General features: G+C 45.4%; 1 protein-coding gene across 1 annotated transcript; it reads left to right on the top strand.

The window, feature by feature from the left end:
* Positions 1-8,310: 8,310 nt before the first annotated feature.
* RP9 (RP9 pre-mRNA splicing factor) lies at positions 8,311-18,811 on the top strand. The gene is made up of 6 exons (XM_053409521.1): positions 8,311-8,705; positions 12,497-12,527; positions 13,818-13,947; positions 16,515-16,606; positions 17,075-17,136; positions 17,977-18,811. The coding sequence occupies exons 1-6, from the start codon at positions 8,326-8,328 to the stop codon at positions 18,167-18,169; spliced, it is 888 nt and encodes a 295-aa protein (XP_053265496.1). The 5' UTR covers positions 8,311-8,325; the 3' UTR covers positions 18,170-18,811.
* Positions 18,812-19,783: the final 972 nt, after the last annotated feature.

Raw genomic sequence — 19,783 nt, 5'->3', positions numbered from 1 at the left:
AAGGAGGAGGAGGAGAAGGAGGGTCGGCGGGGGAAACGGGCGGCCGCGGCTTCTCCGCTTGCAGAGCCGGCGGGAGGAGCCAGCCCCGAGGGGAGGCGAGGCAGGGGGACGTCGGGGAAGAGGAGGGCCTGGGAGAGCAGGCGGGTGTTTGAGGGGAAAACTGAGGGAGAAAAGGCCCAGCAAAGGGGAGCCGCCAAGAGCCAAGCTGCTCCTCTTTTGTTAGCTAAAAAGTGGGAAACCCAAGAACTCCCGACGACAGAAGAATGGCAGATGCAGATGATGGATTTTTCGGACAGGAAGAGTCCGCGACCAGAAGGAGGAGGAGTATCAGGAAGAGTGGATTAAATTTAATGATTATTTCGTTCAATTAACTGAAAACAGCTTGCAGATACTTAATTGGCTGAGGATTTTATTTCTGTTAAGTGATGAATTAATAGGTTTAATTTCGTAATGTGAAGAGCTAAGGGTGTTCATGTTGAATTTTAGAAGAGCTGTGGTTTGGAAAACCGTTAAAAGGATAGGCAATGAAATGCAAACATGGGGAAGCGAGGAAGTCACTTAATAAGGGCAATTTTCAATATGGCTATGAATTATGTTTGTTTGTTTGTAATGTGAAAACCAATAAAAAAATTGGGAAAAAAAGAGTCAGGTTTCTAGTTCCTGCGTGTTTTTTTATCTGGGGGAGGCAACTGTCCCCTCGCGACGTGGCGCCTCTTCGTTTCCAGCCCAGACGCGGCTGCTGAGGGCTCGGGGTTTTTTCTCCCGAGGCCTCAAGCGGAGCAGCTGCCCTGCCCGCCATCCTCTCGGAGCCGCAGGGCGATGAGTCAGGGCTGCGGCTGGAGCGGGAGCGCGCGCCGCCTTCCGAGTTATGAAGTCGCAGGGGGGAAGTTGGAGTTAACTGCAGCGGAGGAATGATCTGCCGGAGTACAGTGGTACCTCGGGTTAAGTACTTAATTCGCTCCGGAGGTCCGTCCTTAACCTGAAACTGTTCTCAACCGCCAGAGCACGATTTCTGTTCTTATCCTGAAGCACTATTTCTGGGTTAGTGGAGTCTGTAACCTGAAGCGTATATAACCCGAGGTACCACTGTAAGCTGTTTCAAGCTACATACCCTCGGGTTACATACACTTCAGGTTACGTACGCTTCAGGTTACAGACTCCGCTAAACCAGAAATAGTGCTTCAGGTTAAGAACTTTGCTTCAGGATGAGAACAGAAATCAGGCTCCGGCGGCACAGCGGCAGCAGGAGGCCCCATTAGCTAAAGTGGTGCTTCAGGTTAAGAACAGTTTCAGGTTAAGAACGGACCTCTAGAACGAATTAAGTACTTAACCCGAGGTACCACTGTATTTTGAGACACTCGCTTAGGACAGGAAAGCGTTCTTTGCAAGTCAAATCCATGAGATGCTGTTCATGGGCGTAGGAACCGGGTGTGTGTGTAAATATATAAATATATTTAACTAACTGACCCGACTCAGTTCTACCCCTCCCCCCAAAAAAACATAAAGCCTTCCCCCCCCCTATAATAATCCTGACTACGCCCATGACATAAAAGGGCTATTCAGACTCTCTGTTTGACAGATAGTCACTCCACAAATCGGTAAAAGGGGATTGCTGGACTGGCTTTTCTAATAAGGACAGAGTGAACTTTCAGATCAGGTGACAGAAGCCTTACGCCTCTCGTGATGGAGAATGTTAAGGGTTTGCATGGGGAAAGGATCCCCTCGAATTTCTGGGTGCCCGGGTCTCCCCATAATTTCTGAAATTAGTAGAGGCAGAAGGTTTGGTCAGCGGATTTACTACAGAATAAGTCAGGCCAGCTTTCTCAGCAGACTGGCTGAGAGAGGCCATCAGGTGATGGCAGAGCCATTTTTAGTTTGCAAATATATATATATAAGAGAGAGAGAGAGAGAGAGAGAGAGAGAGAGAGAGCGAGCGCAGCATTGAGAGAGGGACGTTGCCAGGGTTTCAGGGGGTGTGATGTCACTGCAGGGGGAAAATGCCATTTTTACACTGACTTTGAGTCTCACTTGCTCCAAAATCAGGTACACATACGTAAACCCCTTCCCTATCTTAATTTCTTTTCGTATGTGTACTGTGGCACATCTCTATGCTCACTGGGTAGGCAGGGACTCCTTTTATCTTTAGGATTAAGGTGTTTGAATTTTAATTTGATTTGCTGCCCCACTTATTTGCAACCTCACTGTCTAAAGCAGCACACATCTGCTATGTCTCTTCCATTTCCATGTAACAAGCCCATCTCTTTCTGCTTCCTGGGTGACAAGTTCTTTATTGGGTTGAAGGTATACACACATTTTAAACGGCCACACATCCTGACTCCACTCAAAAGGGTCCATTCTTCTTAGTAGTGTACGTGTGCTGGGTTCAGGGGTCGACCTCATAACATCAGGACAAGTTAATTTCCAGACCGTTGTCGCAAGAATGTAAGACACCAACTTTAACTTACAATAGAGCACATCGGTTAAATATTGAACTGAAAAGCAAAGGTATTATTTTCTTCTTTGTCAGTGAAAATCTTCAAAAGAATGTCCTGTTTGTAAAGTATAGGGCAAACTGTGAGCAGAGAGTTATCCTATAGTTTAGCATATGTGATTTGCCCAGCTTTTAGCTAGCCGTGGTTTATAATAACCTGTTACATTATAGCTAAGGGCTAAACTCCTCAGATGCCTTTAAACATTGGTGGGATTTGCAGTTTGGATTACATGGCAGGGCACCAAAACACAGGTTGTACTTCTGCTGCAAAGGAAAGTGCTCTGTAATCTAGAGAAATGGCCTGTTTTGAATTCCTGGATTGTATACATGCAGATGAGCAAGAAGATAAATGATTGCAGGAAAGTACAATAAAACATGTTGCATAAAAACTTGGTTCTGCCTTACGTTTAGTGTGTTGCAAACATTCCTTCAGACACTTCCTTCATTACCCCAACAAATGCTGGTGAGGCTCTCGGGGCACAATTGTGACACAAATTATTTTTAAAAGGTTGAAGTCTCCCACCTTCCCCCAGGCAGTTCTGGGAATTGTAGTTGCGAATATGCTGAGCCCTTTTTATAACCAACATCCAGTTCTACTCACTCTTGCAAAAGGGACTTGTCTGGACTTTTTACATGGTTTAGTTATATGGATCATGGCATCAGTGCAGAAGGCATAAACTTAATATAAATTAGATCCATTAGGAACTCTGTGACCCTGGCACAAGCTCCTATTTTGTACATGACCTAGACAGAACAGCATCCTGACCTATTGGCTGCAGAAAATATTGGAGTAAGGTAAAGGTAAAGGGACCCCTGACCATTAGGTCCAGTCATGACCGACTCTGGGGTTGCAGCGCTCATCTTGCTTTATTGGCCGAGGGAGCCGGTGTTTGTCCACAGACAGCTTCTGGGTCATGTGGCCAGCATGACTAAGCCAGATGGATCTACTGGTCACCCTCCTATAAGCAGGAACCAGATTTAAACAGAGACAATTAAAATCTCAAGGTAAAAAAATATGATTTGGGAGCTGTAAAGATATAGATTTGGTCTTTCCCCAATTAAGGTCTTCATTTAAGCGTGGATAAGCCCTTAAAGTGTGCATATCTGACCAATCAAAAATGCCACGCATGCAATTTTTTATTTTTTAAACCCAGCTGAAAAATAAAGCAGGTCTCAGCCCTAATCATCACCCCAAACCTCATGAAAAATGGCCTTCAGCAGCTTCTGCGCTACTTCCCAGTGCTCTGGTAATGTTTTAAAGACACCAGCCAATATTCCACTGGAATGTTGGCACTTCATTAGGGACACGCCAGATGCAAAAGCTGGCAGTGAAAATGAATTTCTGCCCCACTTACCTGAAACATTACTCTGCATTTTTGTGAATTCAGGCACCACTAGCCTTTCTAAAGAGGAAAGCAGCTAAAATGGTTTAGGATCCATTTATTCATAGGCTTTTTTGCACAAACAACCTTTCAGGGACCACATGGAGGTGGGGCAGGGAGCTATTACAGACCCTCCAAGCGTCCCATTTTTCTGGGGACATTCCAGGATTTACAGAAGCCATCCTGGTTTCTGATTTGATCCCCAAATGTCCCACCTTCCCTTACGGACATCCCTATTTTCTTTAGAAAAATGTTGGAGGGTATGCTGTTACCTGATTCCCGAGCCATCTGAAGGCAGCTGTGAATAAGGCAGATTTTTAATACGGTAATGCTTTATTATGTTGTTTTATATGTTGGAAGCCGCCCAGAGTGGCCCAGTCAGATGGGTAGGGTATAACTGGTAAAATCATCACCAGGGCCTTTTTTCAGCCAGAACTCACTGGGACTCAGTTCCAGCCCCTCTCAGATGGGTGCCATTGCCACTTAGCAATGTTTTCTTCTGAAATGTTTAAGATTTTCTTGGTTAAATATGTATTCTGTAGTTGACCTCCTTTGCAACGTTTTATTTTGAAATCTTTAAGATAACATTTTAGTTTCCTGTTCATTAGGTTGCTTTGACTGTAGACTTTATATTTGACTTTCTTCAGTAATGTTTAATTTTGGGTTGTTTTATTGATGTTTCAACGTGCTGCAAGCCGCTTTGAGATTTTTATTAAAAATATAAAACGGTATAGAAATGAAATGAATAATAATAATAATACAGTGGTACCTCAGGTTACATACGCTTCAGGTTAAAGACTCTACTAACCCAGAAATAGTACCTTGGGTTAAGAACTTTGCTTCAGGATTAAAACAGAAATCGTGCTCCGGCGGCGCAGCTGCAGGAAGAGGCCCCATTAGCTAAAGTGGTGCTTCAGGTTAAGAACAGTTTCAGGTTAAGTACGGACCTCCGGAATGAATTAAGTACTTAACCTGAGGTACCACTGTACTAGAACAAGGGAGGTGTTCATTGTGAAGTTCTGGCACCTCTTTTTCTAGAAAAATAGCGATAATAATTGTTATAAGAAAAATACTGCTCCTTTTCCCTTATGGGGTATCCAAGAGCCCACATAGTGTCCTTAAGTAGGTCCCCTATTGGAAGAAGAAAATAACAGAGGCCAACCAGAGAATATTGAGAAGCAAGGCAGCTAGTAAGCCTGATCTTTATTACGTAACTGTTGCAACAGGGTGCTCACAACCACACGCAGGAGGCAGGAGGGACCCAGAACAATGGTGTGCAAGCCCTTATACTGTATAGACTTTTGAAATTGCTCACCCTGTAGCTAAAGACCACCCCCAAAAACATCATACATACATCACGGAAGGAGGCGGGCTACAGGAGAAATGCAGCACAGGAGGGTGGTCTACAACAGAAAACCTGTCTGGCAGGATACTGATAATGGTCACTTGATTGCTTTACCTGGGCAGCCTGGCCATTCCTTTTGAGATGCTGTATATACAGGGGTAGAGGGACGCAGGTGGCGCTGTGGGTTAAACCACAGAGCCTAGGACTTGCCAATCAGAAGGTTGGCGGTTCGAATCCCTGCAATGGGGTGAGCTCCCATTGTTTGGTCCCTGCTTCTGCCAACCTAGCAGTTCGAAAGCATGAAGTGCAAGTAGATAAATAGGTACCGCTCCGGCGGGAAGGTAAACGGCGTTTCCGTGTGCTGCTCTGGTTTGCCAGAAGTGGCTTAGTCATGCTGGCCACATGACCCGGAAGCTGTATGCCGGCTCCTCGGCCAATAAAGCGAGATGAGCGCCGCAACCCCAGAATCGGTCACGACTGGACCTAATGGTCAGGGGTCCCTTTACCTTTACCTTATATACAGGGGTACCTTGGTTTTCAAACTTAATCCATTCCAGAAGTCCATTCCAAAACCAAAGTGTTCCAAAACCAAGGCACACTTTCCCAAAGAAAGTCATGGAAAAAGGATTAATCCATTCCAGCCTTTTAAAAACAACCCCTAAAACAGCAATTTAACATGAATTTTACTATCCAACAGGACCATTGATCCATAAAATGAAAGCAATAATCAATGTACTGTAAAGGTAAAGGTATCCCTGACCATTAGAGGTCCAGTCGTGGACGACTCTGGGGTTGCACGCTCATCTCACTCTATAGGCCGAGGGAGCTGGTGTTTGTCCGCAGACAGCTTCTGGGTCATGTGGCCAGCATGACTAAGCCGCTTCTGGTGAAACCAGAGCAGCGCACGGAAATGCCGTTTACCTTCCCGCCGGAGCGGTACCTATTTATCTACTTGCACTTTGACGTGCTTTCGAACTGCTAGGTGGGCAGGAGCTGGGACCGAGCAACGGGAGCTCACCCCGTCACGGGGATTCGAACCGCCGACCTTCTGATTGACAAGCCTAAGGCTCTGTGGTTTAGACCACAGCGCCACCTGCATACTATAAAATAAATAAGGCAGTATTGTAGATGAGAAAAATTAAAATTATTATTTTCTTACCTGCACTGATGATAGTCATTGTTTGGAAGGGGGCTTTTATCCATTTCCGCAGTCACACAATCAATCAGCAGCTGATTGCAGTCACAAAAACAAATTAACCGAAAAAGCCTCAAAAATGCAAAATAAATAGCAAAAACAAAAGCGCCAAACTTAATCCATTCCGGAAATCTGTTTGACTTCCGAAATGTTCAAAAACCAAGGCGCAGCTTCTGATCACTGCAGGTGCCCCAGAAACAATAGCCGACAGCTGCATCAGAAGTTCGGCTTCCGAAAAACATTCGAAAACCAGAACACTTACTTCCGGGTTTTTGGAGTTTGAGTACCAAGGTACCACTGTACTTAGTTCCTGAATCCAGGTCACAGGCTCTCCATAGTATACCCTTAAGATAGGATTTGTGAACAAAGAGACAATGGGGAGGCTTTTCCAATTTCCTTCCTCACTGCAGAGAATATCTGAGGTCACTGGAAGAGTCAGAATGGCTTCAGGATTGCTCTTCTGTACTATTTTGTTTTCTGCTGCTCCAGAGAAGCGGACACGGAGCAATGGATCCAAACTACAAGAAAGAAGATTCCACCTAAACATTAGGAAGAACTTCCTGACAGTAAGAGCTGTTCGACAGTGGAATTTGCTGCCAAGGAGTGTGGTGGAGTCTCCTTCTTTGGAGGTCTTTAAGCAGAGGCTTGACAACCATATGTCAGGAGTGCTCTGATGGTGTTTCCTGCTTGGCAGGGGGTTGGACTCGATGGCCCTTGTGGTCTCTTCCAACTCTATGATTCTATGATTTCAGACGTGTGGGTTATATAAAGGTAAAGGTACCCCTGCCCGTACGGGCCAGTCTTGACAGACTCTAGGGTTGTGCACCCATCTCACTCAAGAGGCCGGGGGCCAGCGCTGTCCGGAGACACTTCCGGGTCACGTGGCCAGCGTGATGAAGCTACTCTGGTGAGCCAGCGCAGCACACGGAACGCCGTTTACCTTCCCGCTAGTAAGCGGTCCCTATTTATCTACTTGCACCCGGGGGTGCTTTCGAACTGCTAGGTTGGCAGGCGCTGGGACCGAACAACGGGAGCGCACCCCGCCGCGAGGATTCGAACCGCCGACCTTTCGATTGGCAAGCCCTAGGCGCTGAGGCTTTTACCCACAGCGCCACCCGCGTCCCTGTGGCTTATATACTTATGTATATATACTTATGTGTGGGTTATATACTTATGTATATATATTATGGGTATATATGTATACCCATAAGTGGGTTATATACTTATGTATATATTTGCCCTATAGATTTAGGAACATATGATTTATATATGAGACCTTAGAGTTCCTATAAAATAATAATAATAATAATAATAATAATAATAATAATAATAATAATAATAATTGAATGGGACACCTCTATTTTAATCAGATAAATGTTGGAGGGTATGGAGAAAGTTGTGGAGTGGGGCCGGTGAGAGGTGTGCCCAGGGAAGGGAAGGCATTGTCTGGGGAGATGGCCGAGCCAGGGCCGATTTAGGTTTGATGAGGCCCTAGGCTACTGAAGGTAATGGTGCTTTTTGTGTTGAATATATTCTATATGCTAATTTATGGACCTAATAGGTATCTAAAGCCATTTGCACATGCAGAATGTGGGCACCCTATATAGAGAATTGAGCAAACCAGTGCTATTTTAGGGAGCAGGCTAGCATTACTTGCATCATAGGAGCCTACACAACACAAAACCCTGTTGCTGTATGTAGGTTTTATTTGTTTTTCATCTTACATTTTGGATATGTACATCCAATTTTCCCATTATATTTTTGGGGGGGTCCCCGAGAGGGGGGCCCTAAGCTAGGGCTTGCTTAGCTTATACGTCAAACCGGCGCTGCTCAGAGGAGCTAAATCCGGCGCTGCAAACGACAATCGGGTTTTATTATTAACTGATCGGGTTTCATTATTGATTGATCATGTATGGCATCGATTCAGTCTGAGCAGGCGGCGCTGGGAAGCCGCTCCGCCGAGCGCCGCGTGGCGGGGGCGCTGCCGAGGGCGAGGCGGCCCCGTCGGGCCGGAGGAAGTGCTCGCTTGGCCTCCCCTGGAAGTGAGGCGCGCCAGGCCGGCGCCGAGCTGCGCGGGCGGGCGGGCCGGGCGGCGGCGGCGGCTCCCCGGCGCACCATGTCCCGGCGCGGCGAGGGCGGAGGCCCGAAGCGGCACCGGAGCCGCAGCGAGTCGTCGTCGTTGGCCGGCGGCAGCCCCGCCGGCTCCAGCAGCCGAGGCCACGAGCGGAAGGAGCAGAAGAGGAAGAAGCGGGAAGTGCAGCAGATCCAGCAGATCCAGCACCTGGAGTCCTTGTAAGGCTGGGGGGGGGGTCGCTGGGGGGGTGGCTTGGACCCTCCGCCTTCCTCTGAGGGCAGCGGGGAGGCGCGCCGCATCCCTCACCCTCATCCAGGCATCCCCAAACATGGCCCTCCTAATGTTTTTGGGACTACAACTCCCATCATCCCTGACCACTGGTCCTGCTAGCAGGGGATGATGGGAGTTGTAGTCCCAAAACATCTGGAGGGTCGAGGTCGAGGAAATCTGGTCTGTGCAAATGTTCTAGCTCTGAAGGGGATCCTTTAGCTCAGGGGTGCTCTCTTATTCCTCTCCCCCCCCCATCAAGGGGTCAGGCATAGGCAAACTCGGCCCTCCAGATGTTTGGGGACTACAACTCCCATCATCCCTAGCTAGCAGGACCAGTGGGCAGGGATGATGGGAATTGTAGTCCCAAAAACATCTGGAGGGCTGAGTTTGGGGGTGCCTGCCCTAATCCCTAACCTTCAAAACAGCCCTGTAAGGTAGGCTAGGCAGGCCTGGGGGGACGCACGCCCTCTGCGTTGAAAAGAACCCCCCCCCAAAATGACCAATAATTCCAGGAAGTGGCTCAACTGCTCTTCTCAGAAATCTTAACAAACTACAGATATAGATATTGTCACAGTATAAGCCAGGCATAGGCAAGATTTCCTCAACCTCGGCCCTCCAGATGTTTTGAGACTACAATTCCCATCATCCCTGACCACTGGTCCTGTTAGCTGGGGATGACGGGAGTTGTAGTCCCAAAATAACTGGAGGGCCGAGTTTGGGGATGCCTGAGTTTGGGGGGGCGGCTTAAAATCTCTGCCTTCAAGGGCAGCGGGGAGGCGCACGGCATCCCTCACCCTCATCCAGGCACCCCCAACCTTGGCCCACCTCCAGATGTTTTGGGACTATAACTCCCATCATCCCTAGCTAGCAAGACCCGTGGGCAGGGATGATGGGAATTGTAGTCCCAAATCATCCGGAGGGCCGAGTTTGGGTGTGCCTGCTAATCCCTAACCATCAAAACAGCCCTGTGAGGAAGACTAGGCAGGGCTAGAGATATAGTCACAGTGCTGAATTTATGTCTAAGCCAGGCATAGGCAAACTCGGCCCTCCAGATGTTTTGGGACTACAACTCCCATCATCCTTAGCTAGCAGGACCCGTGGGCAGGGATGATGGGAATTGTAGTCCCAAATCATCCGGAGGGCCGAGTTTGGGAGTGCCTGCCCTAATCCCTAACCTTCAAAACAGCCCTGTGAGGTAGGCTAGGCAGGGCTGTGGGCGATGCACGCCCTCTATGTTGAAAAGAACCCCCCCCCCGAATAAACATACACAAATTTATTGAGGGTCAACATAGTAGAGAGATAATATAAGGATGTATACAATTTTATAATACGCAGAAGTTAAAATTGGTTGAGAAATCAGAGAGAGGAGTTGAGGGAGGGAAAAAGGGGGGAGTAATGAAGATGATTTGTTTGAATAATTTGTTATGAGAAAACTGTTAATAAAAAACTTTAACAAAAAAGAAAGAAAACAACCCCCCCCCAAACGACCAATAATTCCAGGAAGTGGCCCAGCTGCTCTTCTCAGCAGTCTTAACAAACTACAGATATAGATATAGCCACAGTGCCAGATTTACTATAAACCAGGCATAGGCAAACTTGGCCCTCCAGATGTTTTGAGACTACAATTCCCATTATCCCTGACCAGTGGTCCTGTTAGCTAGGGATGATGGGAGTTGTAGTCCTGAAACATCTGGAGGGCCAAGTTTGCCTATGCCTGGTATAAGCTAAACAAGCTATAGCTTAGGGCCCCACTCCTTTGGGGGCCCGCAAAAAAATTAAAGGGGAAACAAACCCTGGATGCACATTTCCAAAATATAAGATAAAAAATAAAATAAAACAAAACATACATGCAGCAGTGTTTTGTGTTGTGTAGGCTCCTATGATGTAAGTAATGGGCCCCGCCTGCTGGCCTGCTCCCTAAAATATCACTGGTTTGCTCCTTTCTATACATAGGGTGCCTGCATTCTGCATGTAGGCTTTAAGATATCTATTAGGTCCATAAATTAGCATATAACATATATTCAACACAAAAAAACAGCGACAATTTGTTGTTGACAAAGAACAGCTGAGCATATAAAGGGCCCCATTACCTTCAGTAGCTTAGGGCCTCATCAAACCTAAATCCGGCCCTGCCCCCCGAATCCCGGGAAGTGGCTGAGTTGCTTTTCTCAGAAATCTTAACAAACTACAAATAGATATAGATGATAGGTAAGATAGATAGACAGATGATAGATAGATAGATAGATAGATAGATAGATAGATAGATAGATAATGTGCATACATATACACACACTACCACCTATTTCCTTGACAGGATTCAAGGCGGCTTGTTGATAAAATAAGAACAGTCAGAAACATAGGGAAAAAACAATCCTTAAAAAACAATTACATAGTTTTGGTCTTTGTTTTTATTATTACGTATTTCGTGTTTTTGTCTCGTATGTTCATTCCGTGAACTGCCCCGAGATCTTCGGATGAAGGGTGGTTTCATAAATAATAGCAATAATAATAATTGTTAGCTTCAGCTATTTCTATCTATCTGGGTTTCTTTTATGCATGCACACGTGTATAATTTATTAAAACCATACAAATACAATAAAAAACAGCACAGCACCAGACCTTTTCATTAAAAGCAGTCAGTTCCCAAAACGCTGTTTTAACAAGAAGGCGTTTGTTCAGCTGTTGGTGGAAGGACAGGAAGCAATAAAGTTGCTGGCACATTTGCAAGGCTAAGCAGGGTCCAGTAAGGTTTCAAATTGGGTAGGGTACCAGGTGTTGTGATTTCTGAATTGCCAGGGGTTGGACTAGATGACCCTCGGATCCCTTCCAACTCTAGCATTCTAGCTTCTGCAGGGAGTTCCAGCATCTAGGAGCAGCCACTGAGAAGTTCCCAATATTCTTTTTTGGGGTGTTTGTGATCAAAGGTTTAAAGGACATCCTGTCTAGTGCTGCTTTTATTTACCCATTCTGACCTTGTCGATCAGTTGCTATTTTGCTGTCAAATTAGCACAGCCACCAGTATCCATGAAATGGCATCGCTTCAAATCCACAACACAGAATTTTATTTTATTTTTAAAAAGAACAGGCAGGCTGCTTCAAGTCAACATTGCATTTCTGCCACTAAAAAAACCCAAAAGCTTTCAAAATTTCTCATTTGTGGCAAGGTGGTGAAAATAAATATTGTTTTCTCAGAGATGGCTGCGCTATGTCTGACAAATGGGTTGTTGCTTGAAATAGTTTCTGGGATATAGTCATTTTCAGCCAAACTCAGATCAAGATTTGCAGTTATCCTGAAATCTGTAACATATCAGGGGGTACCTTTTTATTTTCTTTTTTCTTAATACCATTGCCAGCATCAATAGATAGTTGAGGCCTTTTTGATGTTGCTTTAAGATTTCTCATTTATTAAATCATCTTTTACTGTGTATTATTATACTACTGTTTGGAGTTGATGAGTTGTTTGAGATTTTAATAAGGATGCTTTTTATTAACTGCTTATGATCAAGTATCTTATTTTTACTTGTAAACCAGTTTGTGACTTTTGTAAAAAATGAATGACATAAATAATAAGCCTGCTTGCTGTGGTTCTCCCTATCCATTTTAGATAAGGGAGGGGGGACTGAGTGACAGGTGTTCAAAAACATTACCCCCTTCTCTATTTTTGCTTCAGCTGAACTTTCTGCATTGCTTTGTAGTTTGTTTTTTAATGACACTAAAGTATATTTTCAATCTTTTTCAGCTATGAGAAACTTCCTCCAGGGTTTATTAAGGTAGGTTGGGTAGCTTGTAAAACTGTTCTTTAAAAAAAATGAAAATACAGTAAACCAGGAATAAAGATGGAGTTTCTCTACCACTTTATACAAAAAGAAACCTTGAAGTGTTTTACACAAAATATAACTGAGGGACACACACACAATATGTAAAAATACAGCACAAGACTTTAAAAGCTAAATGAAACTAGAGTAAAACTATACTTATCTGTGGTATAGCTAAAACGGGGGGTTGAATTAGATGACCCCAAAGCTCCCTATTGCAATCTCATGTACCCTGAGGTGAGTTTGTTTGTGGCAGCCATGTAGTTAACAGATCGGAATTGGAAGCCAAATGCTTTACTCAGCCTGCCTAGATGTCTTGGTGCACACACTGGCCTGGTTCTGCAGAATTTGAAGTGAAGGAATGGGTTTCCCAAATCTAAAAACCTGACTGTGTAGTCAGTCTGGAACGGGCCCCAAAATCCGCATTTTTCCTTCTCCAAGGGAGCATTTCTAAAATGCATTGACTTGAGCTGTTGAGCAAATGCATAACAGGAACCCAGCTGTATAAACAAAGCGCTCTCCTTTATCAGTCCATGACAGCAATGTATGGCCTTGACTGTTCCAGTGGAGCAGGGATGGCATATCTGGGTCTTATCTTACATCCTGACCACACTCTGACGCACAGACCAAGTCTGGGAACAGCGCCAGGAGAGTTGGTGACCTTCTTACCCCAAGATAAGAGTGCCGGAACAGGAATACCCTTATATGGTCAAGAGTGCAGGAAGAGGAACACCCTTTTATGGTTAAAAGTACCGGAGCGGGAACATCTGTGATGTCAGCCTGCGTGTATAGGCTGACGTGGCTGGATTCCTGGGAAGGGGGGAGAGGGTGCCTGGAGGATATATATACTGCATGAAATTTCTCATTTCTTTGGACTTGCTGTGAGCTGACCACGCAAGTGCCTTCTGCTATCTGGAGAGCAGAATAAACTCTTTCTCTGAACCAACCCTCGGTGTCATTTGACTTCCTTCCTCGCGTCTGGGAGCAACACTCACCCTACCAATTGGTAAAGTCCAATAAGGCTACAGAAGGAAGCCCTGTTAAAAGGTCTGCCTTTCTCCAGAAGTGCAAACCATAAGTCTGAATTGGTTGTGGGCTAAAAAGTTGGAGGTGGTAGCAGATTTGCTGGAAGAAAGTAAGAGTGTCTTGCAGCCCGTCCCACCTCACAGGGGTGGAGGTTAGACCAGTTCGTCCCATTTTGTTTTCGCGGCTTCATTTCATTTGATTTGCTTCTTGTGTGTACAGGAAGATGAGACTAAACCGGAGGACTGCATTCCTGACGTACCTGGCAATGAAAATGCCCGAGAATTCCTTGCCCACGCCCCAACAAAAGGGCTTTGGATGCCATTGGGGAAGGAGGTCAAAGTTATGCAATGTGAGTGAGGGAAGTAGATTTCTGTGCAGCTTTTGGGGAAGGGGGAACGAAGAATGAATGGCTTTGCTGGCTGGGGCTGATGAGAATTGTAGTTCAAAATATCTGTAGACGACCAAGTTGATGACGAGCTGGACTTGACAGGTTGGAGAGAAGCAATGAGGATGCAGTGGCAGGAGTCAACTGATATGCAGACAAGGAAGTCCTAGAAGGGTTTAGCAAAATCTTGGCAGAAGAGGCAATGGCGTCTCTTATCTTGCTGTCATTTTTCATATTGCACTTCTGGCTGTGTTTGGTACGGCAGCTTTGATCTTTCCTGGACCAGGAAAGCTTGGCCACAGCAGTTCAGGCACTGGTGATTTTGAGACTGGATTTCTGCAATGTACTCTAGTAATAATAATACAGTGGTACTTCGGGTTAAGTACTTAATTCGTTCCGGAGGTCCATTCTTAACCTGAAACTGTTCTTAAGCTGAATCACCACTTTAGCTAATGGGGCCTCCTGCCGCTGCACCACTGGAGCACAATTTCTGTTCTCATCCTGAAGCAAAGTTCTTAACCCGAGGTACTATTTCTGGGTTAGGGGAGTCTGTAACCTGAAGCATATGTAACCTGAAGTGTATGTAACCCGAGGTACCACTGTAATTATTATTATTATTATTATTATTATTATTATTATTATTATTATTTAATTTCTATACTGCCCTATACCTGAAGGTCTCAGGGCGGTTCACATAAAATACATAAAATCAAAACAAAACCAACAACCCAATAAAAAAACCCCAAAAGAGCCAGCGTTTATTTTTTTTTAAGAGCCAGCAATTTTAAAAAAGGGTATAGGATGTAGATCAAGTCAGGCAAAGGCCTAGTTGAAAAGGAACGTTTTTGCCTGGCACCTAAAGGTGTATAGTGAAGGTGCCAGGCAAACTTCCCTGGGGAGAGCATTCCACAGACGGGGAGCCACTGCAGAGAAGGCCCCGTTCTTGTGTTGCCACCCTTCTGAACTCTTGCTGAGGAGGCACACATAGAAGGGCCTCAGAAGATGATCTCAGGGTCCGGGTAGGTTCATATGGGAAGGGGCGGTCCTTGAGGTATTGTGGTCCTGAGCCATCTATGTGGGGCTTACCACAGTCAATGCAGAATGCTGCAGCACGGTTGCTGATAGCTTGTAGCACCTCTACTCAGCAGATCTATGCGGGTTGCTGATCCAGTACTTGGACACGTTGGAAGTGATACTGTTGGTATATAAAGCCTTGTACAGCTAAGGACCAGTTTACCTGCATGATCGCCTTGCGCCATTTGTGCCGAGTTGTCCGCTTCAAACTGACCAAAAGACCACATCTGTGAGGGCAAAGGAAGCCCCAGAGAGACCAAAGGTTCACCGGGGTTTTGTTTAGGCTGCTGAGCCACCCCATCTAACAGCTGGTGTTTGCGGTAGCACACCAGCATCGGCCATTTTTAAAGTCCTAGAGCTGCAGTTATAGTGGTGGGTATTTTTGGATACAGTATTTTTTGGTCTGGATTGGAGAGAGTGGCAGAGAGGGCGTTTAGAGGGTGCACCCCAATTTATGCAATTTCACTTATGTGCAGGGCCGTAGCTAGGGGGCGGTGAGGTGCCCTCCCGCCAGGGGCTCAGGCGAGGGGGGGCACAAAACTGGCTAAAATATGTCCATAAATAGTAAAGGTAAAGGGACCCCTGACCATTAGGTCCAGTCGTGGCCGACTCTGGGGTTGCAGCGCTCATTCGTTTTATTGGCCGAGGGAGCTGGCGTACAACTTCCGGGTCATGTGGCCAGCATGACTAAGCTGCTTCTGGCGAACCAGAGCAGCGCACGGAAATGCCGTTTACCTTCCCGCCAGAGAGGTACCTATTCATCTACTTGCACTAGACGTGCTTTCGTATCTACTTGTACTAGACATGCTTTCGAACTGCTAGGTTGGCAGGAGCAGGGACCAAGTAACGGGAGCTCACCCCATCGCGGGGATTCGAACCGCCAACCTTCTGATCGGCAAGCCCTAGGCTCTGTGGTTAACCCACAGCGCCACCCGCGTCCCATGTCCAGAAATAGTCAATAAATAAAAATATTGATTGTTGTCTCATAAGAAAAGGTTTTAAATAGAGGGTGAATTGATTGGGTGGAGTGGGGGGGGGGTTTGGAGGAGAGGCAGAAAGAGCAGCTAATTTGTCCATGGCTAGGGGGCACAATCTGGACGGTTCTGCCAGGGGCGCAAGATCACCTAGCTACGGCTCTGCTTATGTGCCCCGTGTCCCGAAATGTAACCCCTGGGTAAGGGGGGGGGAAATACCTGTAATCTTTTTCAGTGTCTGCTTAAAACAGAGTGGGGGGGCATGTCAGTCTTGCTCTATATGTGCTCTCATGCCACAACTGCCTTTCCTCTGCAAGACAAGGACAGGGAGAAATCTGGTCATGTGAGGGCAAGCAACTAATGTTCAGTGCTTTGTTTTGTAAAGAAAAGCCAATCATTTTTAGATACTGGGTTTTAAAGGTACTAAATATTTACTTTTTTGGTGCACAGCACTATGTTAATATTTCTTATTTCTCCCTCAAGGCTGGAGATGTAAACGTTATGGACACAGAACGGGAGACAAAGAATGCCCATTCTTTATTAAAGGCAACCAGAAGCTAGAACAATTCAGAGTAGTAAGTAAAACATTGCGGCATTAGTTTATTAATGGTGTTTTGGGAAATTCTGCTACGTTAAGAGTGTCTGAATTCTTTATTTTAACTAAGGAACTTCGTATCTTCTGCACTGTGCTGTTAGGTAGAGGTAGGAATTCCCCCATCAAATGTTCCCTACTAGTGCTGTTAAGGTTTTTATCCCCAGCTTGGTAATGAAACAGTAAAGAAACCCAGCTGTAAGAAAAAACAGTTGAGAAGGGGAACTTATAAGAGACGGCTTATTTTAGATACCAATACCCCCTGGTTCTGACTCTAAATTAAAGAAGAGCAGTTAAGATGGATAAAACAATCACCAGTGATTCTGCATGAGGACATAGGCTGGCGAGGTCTTTGCTTGAATCCTTCGGAAACACAGCAATTATTTAAAAACAAACGAGTTGCAGGTTATTCTGTTGGGCACTGAGCTTCCCTTCCCCTTTTTCTTTAAAGGCACACGAAGACCCCATGTATGATATTATAAGGGAAAATAAACGCCATGAGAAGGAAATGCGGTAAGACTCATTCCTGTTTTAATCTGGCTCCATGCATCCAATAGCTCCATGCATCCATTTGCTATAGCAGGGGTCAGTAACCTTTTTCAGCAGGGGTGCGGTCCACCGTCCCTCAGACCATGTGGTGGGCCAGACTATATTTTGGGGGGGAAATAAATGAACGAATTCCTATGCCCCACAAATAACCCAGAGATACCTTTTAAATAAAAGCACACATTCTACTCATGTAAAAACATGCTGGTTCCCGGACCGTCCTTGGGCCGGATTTAGAAGGCAATTGGGCTGGATCCGGCCCCCAGGCCTTAGGCTGCCTACCCCTGTGTTATAGGAACATAGGAAACTGTCTTTGCTGCATCAGACCATTGGGTGCTTCCAGCACTGTATTGTCTGCACTGATTTGCAGAGGCTCTCCAGGGTTTCAGAAAAGGAGACATTCCCAGGCCTACCTGAGACCTCAGGGACTGAACCTTCTGCAAAGCAAATGCTTTACCAGTGAGTTACACCCCTTCCCCTAATAATAATCAATTTTCAAAAAAATCAGTCTTACGCTCAGGCCAGGGCATGTGTGCGAGTGAGGCTGAGATTACCAGTTATGCATATTTTTTTAACCCAGGGGAACTCGATTCAGTGTCTGCCACTACATTTCAGTAGCTCATCTAATGGCAATGGTTTGAAAAGTTCAGTGTTGCTTTCAAGGGTAGAGACCTCCACTTTTCCTGTCATAATTTCCATTTCCATTTAAGACTACCACCCACCTAAAAAACAAATCTACAGGTGGTTTGCCCTGCCAGGCAAAAGGGGGAATTTGATCTTGTGTTCATTGGCCATTTGTACATTTAGGATACAACAGTTGAAGCAGCTGCTAGAGGATTCCACTTCGGATGAAGAAGGCAGTAGTAGCAGCAGCAGCAGCAGCTCCAGCTCTTCAGGATATAAAGGAAAACACAAGAGAAAGAGGAAGAGGAAAGAAAAGAAGAAGAAGAAGAGAAAGCACAAGTCTTCTAAACCAAGCAAGAGGTCCAAAGTGCATTGAGGAGACTTATGGCAAGCTTGCAATACCTTGCGAAGCATTCGGAGAACAATTCTCTGCAAAGGGCGTGTTTTAGGTGCTCCTTGGTGTCATTTTGTGAGTCGTCCTATCAGGTCTCCCCCACTGTCCCTCCACATTGCATTTTTCTCCTTGTTCGGGTTTGACAGAGTTTGGTACTTTGAGCACAGAGGGTTGCGCCTGAGATACAGAGCCTCTGGTGTCTTAAGTGTTTTTCTCTCCATCCTTTGCAACTTTCCTTTTTGGCAGTTCTTGGGCCCTGCTGCCCCCCCCCCCAATTTCTTTTTAGCCTCCTGAGAGGTCAAAAATTAAATTAGAATTTTCAGGCAGGGGGAAGCTGCCAGTGGAGAAGCTAGGCACATAGCTCCCAAGGCGTAGAGAAGCGCCCCGTGGTATTTCTTGGAGAATATGGAGAAAGGGATTCCTTTAGTGGCATGAAAACAAGGCCTCTGTGGTCCTGCACAGCCAATACCTGGGCTTTGTTGAAGGAAGACTAACAAGGAATGCCTCTGGGAAAAATCGAGAGAACTACAAAGGAACTTGGTGTGACCTTCACTCCAATTGCCTGTACAGTAGTCGACTTTTTATTATTGTACAGAACAGTGTGATTAAACACAGATCACAGTATTGTGGAAAACTGGTTAGCTTTCTAACATTGGGAGGAAATGTCTTCATGGCTGCAGTTGGACTTCAGTGTAAACATTTTTGCTTTAATGCCAGCCTGTAAAATAGGTGACCCACTCAGCCAAATGCAATCCAGCAGCCTTTTATAACAGGCCACGAGGGGCTCTTCAAATCTGTTTGGGCCGCCTGCTTGGAACTGCAGCAGAAGGGGCCGTCAAGTAGTGGAACAGGGTTAGTGGTCTGCATTCAGCTTGCAGGATCACAAGCTGTAGAGAACCAGATTTAAAGCTCTCTGTCCCATGTGAATTATGGCACAGTTTTGTTTTGTCTGATAATTCCATACTTGAAAGCGTCGTGCATATGATGTAACATAGGGAGCCACAACAAGCCTTTTCTGTTCGCAGGGCAAAATGATGCAAATTTTGCACATGATGCCATCTTGCAAGCAGTAATTTTAAAGAGGTGTGCATCATACCAAAAGCATATAACAGGATTGGCATTACTACAATTGAAATCTAGACTTAAATTTCAGTTGCGCTTTTTCCTGCAAATATCATTATGCAGAGTACATAAAAGAGTTCTGCTGCCCTATGGAACTGAACCCTTAAGCGTTAAAAATAATCTTGCTACTATGCTTTTAAAATAATAAGCAGCAAACAGGTTGACTGCTAGAAAGATTGCTTGAGAAGCTAAACATTGTCTGTAAAATAAGTTAGCAAGATGTATTCTTTTGGGATATCAGAAAATGTTTGTGAAGTGGTAATAACCAGAATATAACCACTAGACCATAGCACCACTAGACCATAAATTCAGGTTCTCTTTTGTTAAAGAAGAAGAAGAAGAAGAGAAACCTTATAAGGGTAGAAACGTTAATATTGTTGCAGCTGATTTCTCAAATAAAAAACTCATTCACTTGTATTGACTTGAAGATAAGTGCCAATGAAAACCAGGTAACAATGAAAGGGCAACAGGAGC

Source organism: Podarcis raffonei, chromosome 12 (assembly GCF_027172205.1).
Source record: "Podarcis raffonei isolate rPodRaf1 chromosome 12, rPodRaf1.pri, whole genome shotgun sequence".
NCBI classification, from domain to species: domain Eukaryota; kingdom Metazoa; phylum Chordata; class Lepidosauria; order Squamata; family Lacertidae; genus Podarcis; species Podarcis raffonei.
The sequence above is the reverse complement of the archived record's forward strand: the minus strand, read 5'-3'. Positions and strand labels throughout refer to the sequence as shown.

Bases quoted from the DNA above. Each gene is read 5' to 3' on its own strand.
- RP9 (XM_053409521.1), top strand. From the start codon at position 8,326: ATGGCATCGATTCAGTCTGAGCAGGCGGCGCTGGGAAGCCGCTCCGCC. The intron at 12,528-13,817 runs GTAGGTTGGGTA...TTGTGTGTACAG, and splicing joins TTCCTCCAGGGTTTATTAAG to GAAGATGAGACTAAACCGGA. The intron at 17,137-17,976 runs GTAAGACTCATT...TTGTACATTTAG, and splicing joins CGCCATGAGAAGGAAATGCG to GATACAACAGTTGAAGCAGC.